Genomic DNA, 10,995 nt, shown 5'->3' with positions numbered 1-10,995 from the left:
GCTGGACACTGCGCTCTCACCGGCCGGGGAGCCATAAGGCTAGCTCTGGTCCATCTGCTTCCACAACCGGCGGTGATAAAGGAGGCGAGGAGGGTCTATGCGTTGTGTCCATGGAAGATGTTTATTCGCATGGTGCAGCAGAGGCCAACGACCTCCCCGAGGCAGAGATGCCTCGAGGGCGAAGGCCTCACATGCGCAGCCACATGTGGAGCATAAACACACGTGGAGCATAGACAGCAAGATGGTGGAGGGTAAGGGGTTTTATAGGGCAACAGAGAGGGGCAGGGACAACACACAGGCCCAGTGACCTCTGGGTACAGGGGAGGTACAGGGGCGGAGTTAGGAGTACAGGAACCAATAGGGGAAACCCGAGGGAGTGGCCAGGGCCACGTGGGGTTAGGGTACAGGAACCAATAGGGAAAACTGGGGGCGTGGCTTAGGACTATGTGGAGTAGGGAAGGCAGGACAATAGGTGACAAGTACAGTCGTTAAGAAAGGGGTGTGGGGAACTTGCAGCCATTATCACAATACAACACCTGCTTAACAAACCTGCTGAACATCTGTTTGCATTCAAAAGGGTGTTTCAAGGTGAGAATGGCACCAGCAGCTTCCATCTGCAACAGAGATCAAGGACAGGGACAGAGAATTCACCTGAAACACTCAGAGAATTCCATTTAAAGATACAGAGAATTCTGCTTACAGAGATCATTTCTGGTCACACTGTCCCTTGCAGAAAGGTGACATCATCAGAGGCAGCCTGTACTGAGCATGTGGTTCCAGAGTGGGTTTGTTGTTTAGGAAACCTGCTCAGGCTTTTCCATTCTTCCCTCACAAACAGAAGAACTTCTACTGGGCTGTGTGCAGGCAGAGCCCTGAGGAAAGCAGGTGGGACATGGAGCCATGGGCTGGGACAGCCAGCTGCAGAGCTCAGGGGACAAGTTTGTGATGCAGGGAACAGGGATGTGAGTGCAGGGTGGGCAATGTCAGCCATGGTGAGGTTGGGATGAGGAGCAGGTTGTCCCAACAGGGTCAGCCTGCAAGAGACTCATTGTTCTCTGTGCCCAGACCTGCTAAGGGGACATTCAGCATCAGAATTGCTTGGGGAATGCTTCTGTCACCTTTTCTTTGAACCAAAAATTAAAAAAAAACTACTCGATTAAAGCAAAAGTCATTAAATACACTTTGAAATCTTCTTCCTTGACAGAACTCCAAACTGACTGAAATCAGCTGCACAAGCCCTGGAGACTTGAAGACAATGAAAGGAAGAGAAAGAGCTCCTGAGGGATTTCTGTGTTTGAATGAGCCCAACAGCGGATTTGAGTCCATGACCCTCAGGCACTGAGAGAAGGTTGCAGAAGCTGCTCAAGGAGTCAGAAGCAAAACTCCAAGTCCCTTGGAGCATCACTGGTCCCACTGAGGGCAGGGACTGCCAAAGGGTCCCCAGGGACTCGTGAGAGCAGATCCTTGGGGCCAGGATTGCAGGGAGCCAAAGGCTCTGAGCAGGGAACTGGAATGCTGAGAGAGCCCTGGGCTGGTTGGAGGAAGCAGAAAGGCCAAGGGCTGAGCCCAGCCCTGGAACAGCAGGGCCTGTCCCTCACGGGTGGCTCGGGGCTGTTTGTAGGGCAGTGGGGTGTGAGGGGGAGGAAGGACAAATGCCATAAAACTGTGTGACACTCCAGAACCTCATGGAACCAAGGGGACATTGTGACACAGCAAGGCCTCATGGAAACAAGAGGTCATTGTGAGGCTGCAGACCTGTAACAGCCCAGAACACTTAAATGCTGGGAGTAACCAAAGGTTCCTTTAGTCGAGTTTGCTTCACAGGAGAAACACCAACCAGATATTCTCAAGAGGTCAAAATGACACAAAATTTTACTGACAAAATATAGAAAACCAAGGAACTTTGGCTAAGGATTTAATACAATACCCAGTTTACATAAAACACTTACCAGAGCAGTAAGTTCATTAACTTAGCCCAGTTAACCCAGAAAGCTTTAAACCTTTAAGATTCTAAGTTACCAAAAAAAATTCCAGGTAAAGGGGATTAGAAGGAGAAGAAAGAAAGAGAGAGAGAGAGAGAGAGAGAGAAAGACAGAAGTGATATAGAAAGACACACATATAGCTACCAACTCCTAGGGCTCCCATGTGGGTGAGATACACTGCAGAACCAAGGAGAACATTGTTTAGAGTACAGAAGCTCATGGAGCCAAGGGGCCATTGTGACACTCCGGTGCCTCATGGAATCAAAGAGACCATTGTGAAACTCAGGGGCTCCATGGAACCAAAGGCCTGTGGTGACACTGTGGAGCCCATAGTGTCACAGAGCAGCCATTGTGACACAGAGGGGCCATGTGGAGCCAAGGGGCCATTGTGACACTTCAGGGCTTTGTGGAACCAAGAAGCCACTGTGCCATTGCAAGGCCTCATGGAAGCAAGTGGTCATTGGGACACTACAGAAGCAAGGAGACCATTGTGACATTCAGGGGCTCCATGGAACCAAGGGGACATGGAACAGGTCTGGCTGGTTTGGCCTCCTGGGGGACACCTGACAGGTCCAGCTGACCTTGGCATTTCAAGGGCTGCTGCTCATCTGCCCCTGGAGCACTGGGGCTCTGTGCTTTCCTTCCAGTGGGAAAGAACTGTCCTTCTCCTCCAGGTGCCCATGGCCAAAATTGGGATCCCTCCTCTGAACTTCCTTGTATGCAAAGACTGTTCACAGATGAAATCTGCCAGGACAGACTGATCTGGCTGGCTTGGCCTCCTGGGGACACCTCTCATCTGCCTTTGAAACACTGGGACCATGTGCTTTTCTTTCCTATGGGAAAAGTCCTTTCACATCTGGCTGTCCATGGCAAAACTGGGAATCTGCCTCCAAAATTCTGTATATCCAAGGATTGCCCCAAATGAAAGGTGTCAGGAGAGACAGGTCTGGCTGCCTTGGTGTTCTGCCAGTTGACAGGGGCAATTTAAAGAACACAGACCCCAATGGAAAGAATGCTCTTATTTTACTAGGAATATTAAGGCAACACAGGAGTAAAATGACGCATTCAATAAAACTACCAGCTTGGCTTTAGCAGCAAGCAAAAATAAGCAAGGCAATGCACCTAAGCATTACTAAACAAGACAAAGGGCAGTGGTTGAGAAAGATACATCACCAATTGCCTAAATACTTTTCCATCATCCAGAGTCCGCAGTCCCTGGGGAGATCTGTTTTGCAGCAAGGATCTGGAGAACCCTTCCCAGCAATTGGAAAAATCGTACATGGTGCATCCACACTTAGGTGAGGTCTCCAGATTTGCCCCGAAAGTGGCTCCAGCTTTCATAGGCCCAGATCAGCAAGTCAAAGTGACTTGATTCTATTTTTAGCACAGAAACTCCTGGATCTGATGGCACACTTCCCAACCAGCCAGGGCAAAGGCTTAGCCAGAGCCCAGGCCTTGCTGGCAGAGTTTTCTCTAAAATATCCATCAAACAGACCTCTATTTATGTCAGTTGGGAAAATTTCTTAAGATTATACATTTCATGCAGATAACTACACAAGGTTATGTGAAAGTTTCCAAAGCAACCAGTTTGGTGTTAAAGAGCATAAGTGTCTCAGTCATCTATTTTTAGCTAAATAACACTGATGGTGTGAGTCACATCATGCTCAGGGTTCATCTTGCAAGTCAGCTCTGGATGAGTTCTGCTGCTCAGGCCTGAGCACATCAGGGAGTTGGTGGATGAGCTCACCAAGCTGCTCTCCATCATTTACCATCAGTCCTGCCTAACCAGGGAGGTCCCAGAGGACTGGAGGTGCCAATGTGACCTCATTCATAAGAAGGGCTGGAAGGAGGACCTGGGGAACTCCAGGCCTGTCAGCCTGACCTCAGTGCCTGGCAAGGTTATGGAACAGATCACCTTGAGTGCCATCACAGAGCACCTACAGGATGGCTGAGGGATCAGACCAGCCAGGGTGGGTTTAGGAGGGGCAGGTCCTGCCTGACCAACCTGATCTCATTTTATGACCAGGAGACCCACCTGGTGGATGCAGTGAAGTATGTCTACCTGGACTTCAGCAAAGACTTTGACACTGTCTCTCACATCACTCCCTGGAAAAGCTGCAGCCCACAACCTAGACAGGTTCACCCTTGCCTGGGTTAAGAACTGGCTGGATGGCTGGGCACAGAGAGTAGTGGTTAATGGTGCTATATCCAGTGTGTATAAAGTCACCAGTGACATCCCCAGGGATCAGTTTTGGGCCCAGTCTTGTTTCACATCTACATTGATGATCTGGATGAAGGGATTGAGTCCACCATCAAGAAATTTGCAGATGACACCAAGCTGGGTGTGTGTGTGTGTATCTGCTAGAGGATAGAAGGGCTCTGCAGAGGGACCTGGACAGGCTGCATCCAGGGGCCAAATCCAACAATGAGAGGTTTAATCAGACCAAGTGCCAGGTCCTGCACTTTGGCCACAACAACCCCTGCAGTGCTACAGGCTGGGGACAGAGTGGCTGGACAGTGGCCAGGCAGAAAGGGACCTGGGGACACTGATGGACAGCAGGCTGGACATGAGCCAGCAGTGTGCCCAGGTGGCCAAGGAGGCCAATGGCAGCTGGCCTGGATCAGGAATGGTGTGGCCAGCAGGAGCAGGGCAGTGATTCTTCCCCTGTACTCAGCACTGGTGAGGCCTCACCTCGAGTGCTGTGTCCAGTTCTGGGCCCCCAGTTTAGGAAGGACATTGAGGGGCTGGAGTGTGTCCAGAGAAGAGCAACAAGGCTGGGGAAGGGTCTGGAACACAAGTGCTGTGAGGAGTGGCTGAGTTTGGAGCTGGGGTTGTTTATCCTGGAGAAGAGGAGGCTCAGGGGAGACCTCATCACTCTCTACAACTCCCTGACAGGAGGCTGCAGCCAGGTGGGGGTTGGGCTCTTCTCCTGGACAACAGTCAGAGGACAAGAGGACACAGATTTTAGCTGGAGCAGGAAAGATTTAGGCTGGACATTAGGAAAGAATTCTTCACAGAAAGAGTGATTGGGAACTGGAATAGGCTGCCCAGGGAGGTGGTGGAGTCACTGTCCCTGCGGCTGTTTAAGGAAAGGCTGCATGTTGCATTTAAAGCCATAATCTGGCGACAGGGTGGTGTTAGGCCACAGGTTGGACTAGATGGTCTCAAAGGCCTTTTCCAACATGGCTAATCACATGTGGTTTTGTGATTGTGTCCCTGGGGCAGCAGGAGCTGCCTGAGGAGCCCTGGGGCCAACTCTCTGCTGCTGTCCTGGGCAGCAGGGCTGGCCCTGGGGCTGCAGGAGCTGCTCGAGCTGAGCATCTCCTGAGCATTCCAGAGCCAGAGTCGCTGTCCCTGACCTCCAGTGCCTCAAGTTTCTGCTGCAGGGCCAGACAGGGCTGGGCTGCTCTGCAGGGCTGCTGATGGGACATGGATTTCAGTGCTGGGAGATGGAGAGAAGGAGCAGATTCCAGCAAGGCTGTGCCTGGGACAAGTTGGGTGCCACAGGAGCTTTAGCAGGGTGTGGGAAGAAGGCAGGAGTTGGGAATCCCACAGGAATTGGCCATTCCTCAGCCAAACACAGCTTTTTGTTTGAAGCATCAACAAGGGAGGACAGAGGGACATGAGGAAAGCTTTGGGAGCTCCCAGGGTCAGAGGGAGGTGGGGAAATGGGGCAGTGGGTAAAGTCTGCAAGGGAAGCAGCACAGGCCTAGGCCAGGGGAGGAGAGCTGCAGTGGGCTGACCAAAGGCCTTGAGGGGGCTGGGACCACCCCCTGCCAGCAGCAATGACATTTGTGTCCCCTGGCTGTGGCTGCTGTCCCTGCCACTGAGGCCCATGAGAAGACACCAGTTCCTTCCAGCCCCAGGGCTTGTGGCCTCCTCCCCCAGCCCACAGAGCTTTGCAGGGCTCCTGCTGCTCTCCTGCCCTCACCATCCCACACCCCACATCCCACTGCTCCGGGAGAGCCACGAGCATCCTGTGAGGCCACCAATCCCCATTGCCAGGGCATGGGGGTCAGGCCTTGGCTGTCCTGCTTGGCCAAGCCCAGGCAGGGCTTTCACAGCCACATTGCAGAGTCCATTCCCCACCTGGAGCCACTGGTGCCTCTGAGTTCTGCTTCCCCAGCCCCAGGGATGCTCTCCTTGGCTGCTCATTGCCCCCACAGTCTCTTGGCAGGGATGGCCTCAGTGGGGGCTGCTGACCTCCTCAGCAACTTGGAGGTTGCTGAAGAATTTTCCTTTTCCAGGAGGTCTTTCAGCCTTCAGCTCTTCACTTCAGGAATTCAGTGCCAAAGGCTCATTAACATTTCAAAACACCCTAACCAGACAAGCCCCTGGGAATAATTTCAGTTTTCAATTGTTTTGAGGTTAATTATACAGGTTTCAGAAGTCTATTGGCAGTGAATATACTATATTTAAAACAATTCAGAGAGAATTATTTTGCCCTGTTCAGTTTTCTTTTCCTTTTTATAGATTGATATCAGCAATCTCCAATTGGATCCACAGTACCTCCTAATGCAATCTGAATGGACATGAAATTAAGACCCTTAATGCCTGACAATCAATCAGACTCTGTCCCTAACCCCCACCCCACCATTTCCCTCATCCAAGCCCTGGGACTCAGAGCAGCCTTGTGCAAATCTCAGCTTCCTCCACTCCAGGCTGCACCTGCAGCTTTCAGCTCCTTGGCACAAACTCCCAGATGCTTTCCTTGGAGAAGGAGCTGCCTGAGACACAGAGGGATGTTCATTTATTGTCAGCAAACAGTAACAAGATAATGCAGAGCTCCATAAAAGACAGAAGTCCAGCCCAAGGAGTGCTGGGCAATGGAGTCACATCCAGGGGTGTCCCCAGGGCTCAGGATTGAGGCCACTTCAGTTCAATCTCTTTATTGCTGATCTGGATGAGGGCACCGAGGGCACCTTCAGTCAGTTGCCAGGTGACCCCAAGCTGGGTGGGAGTGTGGCTGTGCTGGAGGGCAGGAAGCTCTGCAGAGGGATCTGGACAGGCTGCAGCCATGGGCCCAGGACAATTGGATGAGGTTCAGCAAGGCCAAGGGCAGCGTCCTGCCCTGGGGTCACAACCACACCAAACCCCTGGCTGTGCCCTGGCCCTGATCCCCACAGCCTGTCCTGTTTGCTTCATCCCTCCATTGCCTGGTGTGATAAACAGCTTTGTGTTTTGTTAATCACATCTTTAGTCAGTTAACTGTATTGTATACCACCTACCCCATAACGCAAGAAGCACGAAGAAAGCCATCTAGTGCACCTTTTACCTCACAACAACCAGAAAGCAAACAAACTGCGCAGACTTGAGATTTGAAGGTCACAAGATCTGGAGAATATGTAAGTGAGGCTGAGAGAAGGGGGAAGCGCGCGTCATGGCAGAGCAAAAGGCTACGAGACGTGTCCAGATCTGTATTTGTTTGCTGCCGCTTGCTAATAAATCTAATTAATTTAATCGGCATGGCTCATAATTTATAACACCAGGGACTTTGTGGGACAAGGGAGCTCTGCTCTGGGGATGGAGGGAGGTGCAAGTGCAACCACTGCAGTGGGAACCACAAGTGGTCAGGTTTGTGTCCTTTGGGGTCCAGGAACAGGTAAAACTTGGAGGCAAAGAAAAGTTTTTTGCCCACAATAAAGTTGAACAGGATACAATTTAATAATCATCACAGCTCTTCCCTCAGCTCTGTGCAACATCCCAGCAGCATCTGTGGTGGTCAAACCTACCATTCACAATGGATTACTGTATTAAACCAATTTTAAAAAGAGGATTCTGTTATAGATGTAAACAAGATTAGGGTGTTTTGTCAGTATGCTGTGCCTGGACTAGGTGTAAAATAGCTTGAATTATGCCCTATTGGCAAAGCTGTCAGTGTTCTATGCAGAAGGGGGTCATGCTGCTTTTGCTCCCAGCCTGTGGTATGTCCAGGAGGAGTCCCCTGCAGGGGCAGACACTGCCATTTGTCACTCTGGGATGCCATGAGGTCCTGCCAAAATGAGATCTCCTCTCCTTGGAGCCCTTCATGGGCACAGAAGCCTGAGAGACTTTTCCAGGACAGACTCAGGCCAAGGAGCCCTTGAGTCCCTCAGCCCCTCATCGGTGTCTGCTGGAACTCAATCCCCCTCCCCATCCCACAGCAGCTCTGCATTTCCCTCCTCCAGCCACCAAGGGCACAGAGCAGCCTCCTCTCTCAGCCACTTGCCTGTTTTCCATGCCTTCCCCAGGCCCTGGCTCTGCCCCACAAGCCCTGGGCTCAGTCCTGCCCCTGCATGCTCACACAGGCTGAGATGGACACTGATGGTTTCTCTGGCAGCTTCTCTCAGCCCAGCCTAGTTCCCTCCAAGCTCTGCCAGCTGCCCTGAGCTCTCTGCAGCACCAAGGGCCTCTCCCCAGCACAGCCCAGCCGCCTCTGGCCCCACAGCCCTGCTCAGGCCAGGCTGCTCTGGGCAGTGGCCCCACGGCCTCAGCCCCTCTGAAGGGCACAGCAGCAGCTGGAGCTGCCAGAGGACTCAGCCTCAGCCATGGGGGAACGTGCTTGGCCAAAGGAAAAGGAGGCTCCCTGTGTGCCCTGCTCTCCTGTCCAGGAGATGCTGAGAGCTCTGCAGCCCCTCCTGCCATCCCATCTGCCCAGATCAGCACAACAGCCCTGGCCTTGTGGCCATCAGGAGCTGTTCCTGCTCCAGGCCCAGGGCTCATCCCAAAGCTGGGGCAGCCAGAAAGCTGTGCCCATTTCTGTTCATTCCTGCTCTGAAGAGGATGGATCCTCAGAGAATAGGTTGCTGCAGGTCAATTTATTGTAGGAAAACACATTCTGAGGCTCCTACCTTATACAAAGCCTTTGGGTCACACATGGTGAGAATATAGAGATGCATAGGATGAAAAACAGTATTTTTTTAAAAATGAAATCATCAAAACTAGAGAGGAGAGAAAACCAAATAAATAAAACTTTATTTATTTATTGACTTGCCCTGTCATGACATGCAGAGGGAATGACTGAGAGAGGGAAGCAGGCCGTCTGTGGCTGCTGGAAAGCATCATCTAGTCACCAATTTCCTCAGGGCATCCTTGAGCTCCTGGTTCCTCAGGCTGTAGATGAGAGGGTTCAGTACTGGAGGCACCACTGAGTACAGAACTGACAGTGCCAGATCCAGGGATGGGGAGGAGATGGAAGGAGGCTTCATGTAGACAAACATGAGAGTACTGAGAAACAGGGAGACCACAGCCAGGTGAGGGAGGCATGTGGAAAAGGCTTTGTGCCTTCCCTGCTCAGAGGGGATCCTCAGCACAGCCCTGAAGATCTGCACATAGGAGAAAACAATGCAAACGAAACACCCAAAAAGTAACAAGACACTAACCACAATAAGCCCAAGTTCCCTGATTTTGGAGTGTGAGCAGGAGAGCTTGAGGATCTGTGGCACATCACAGAAGAACTGGCCCAGGACATTGCCATGGCACAGGGGCAGGGAAAATGTATTGGCTGTGTGCAGCAGAGCATTGAGAAAGCCACTGGCCCAGGCAGCTGCTGCCATGTGGGCACAAGCTCTGCTGCCCAGGAGGGTCCCATAGTGCAGGGGTTTGCAGATGGACACATAGCGGTCATAGCTCATGATGGTGAGGAGGAAAAACTCTGTTCCAAGAAGGAAGACAAGCAGAAAGACCTGTGCAGCACATCCTGAGTAGGAGATGTCCCTGGTGTCCCAGAGGGAATTGTGCATGGCTTTGGGGACAGTGGTGCAGATGGAGCCCAGGTCAGTGAGGGCCAGGTTGAGCAGGAAGAAGAACATGGGGGTGTGCAGGCGGTGGTTCCAGGCTACGGCGCTGATGATGAGGCTGTTGGCCAGGAGGGCAGCCAGGGAGATGCCCAGGAAGAGGCAGAAGTGCAGGAGCTGCAGCTGCCGTGTGTCTGCGAATGGCAGGAGGAGGAAGTGGCTGATGGAGCTGCTGTTGGACATTTTTGGTTTCTGGCCATGGGGACCTGTTCATGGAGAAAAGGACACTGACAAGTCAGGGTAGACATTCCTGAGCAAAGTACAAGCGCTTTCTCCCAGCCATCCCACTCTGTTTCCCCCAATTTCCCTTTTCTCAGAGCTCTTCCTCCAGCCCCATGCCTGGAGCTCTGCTGGGATCTGGCCCTGTTGCTGTGACAAGCAGTGGCTCTGCCCATGGACACCGAGGAGTCAGCTCTGCTCTGCAGCAGTTTGGTCATGGCAATGGGGGACAGGGACCAGTCCTGGGTTGGACTTCATCAGACCAAACTGCCCCTAAGGCAGAGGAGCTTGGCAGCATCTCCTGTCCCAGGGCTAAGGAACAGTGACAGCCAAAGGCAGTTTGAGAGGATTTCCTGCTGTGCTCAGGGAGAACAGAGAGAACTGTGCAAGGCATGAGCATTGGCTGTAACTCAGTGAAGGGTGAGGGGAGCTGCTCTGTTGCTCCATCTGTTCCCAGCTGCCCTTTCTGAGATCAAGGGCAGTCCCTGTGTTCCCCTGAAAATCACCCTGACACAGCTGAGAGCAGAGGGACTCACAGCAGAGCCAAATGGCTCAGCCTTTCTCAGAGTCTCAGCCCCACTGCTGGCCAAGGACACTCCTGTCCCCCAGTGTCCCCTGGAAGGCAGCTCACAGCTTGGATGGACACCCCGAGGACACACCAAGGGTCCTGGCCACGGAACTGCTTGAGGAGAGTCATTTCATTGCCAGCCTGCCAGCCTGCCCTGCCCAGAGCTGCCCAGGGCAGAGGGAGCTGGGACACCTCATTGCTGTGCTCACCCTGCACAGGAGGAGCCCCAAGGGCTGCGCCTGACCCTGCAGCTGCAACTGCCATTGCCAGAGAGCCTGTCAGCAATGCCAGGAGCAGCTGAGCAAGGCAAGGAGAGAGACAGCCGAGCCCTGAGGAAAAGCCTTTCCCTGCCCAGCCCTGCACAGCCCCTCGCAGGCAGCAGCAGTGCAGGACAGTCGCCCTCAGGCCCTGGTCAGCAGGGAATGGGCAATGGCAGGAGAGATGCCCTTC

General features: G+C 52.7%; 1 protein-coding gene across 1 annotated transcript in view; it reads right to left on the bottom strand.

The window, feature by feature from the left end:
• Positions 1-9,023: 9,023 nt before the first annotated feature.
• LOC146421978 (olfactory receptor 14J1-like) overlaps positions 9,024-10,995 on the bottom strand; it is a 28,500-nt gene continuing 26,528 nt past the window's right edge. Inside the window, exon 2 of the mRNA XM_085046902.1 lies at positions 9,024-9,964. Coding sequence (XP_084903028.1) covers positions 9,024-9,941 — 918 coding nt within the window. The 5' untranslated portion in view covers positions 9,942-9,964. The remainder of the gene's footprint in view (positions 9,965-10,995) is intronic.

The sequence above is a fragment of the Lichenostomus cassidix genome, unplaced genomic scaffold, assembly GCF_008360975.1.
Source record: "Lichenostomus cassidix isolate B80296 unplaced genomic scaffold, HeHo_3.0 HiC_scaffold_46, whole genome shotgun sequence".
Taxonomy (NCBI): Eukaryota; Metazoa; Chordata; class Aves; order Passeriformes; family Meliphagidae; genus Lichenostomus; species Lichenostomus cassidix.
The sequence above is the reverse complement of the archived record's forward strand: the minus strand, read 5'-3'. Positions and strand labels throughout refer to the sequence as shown.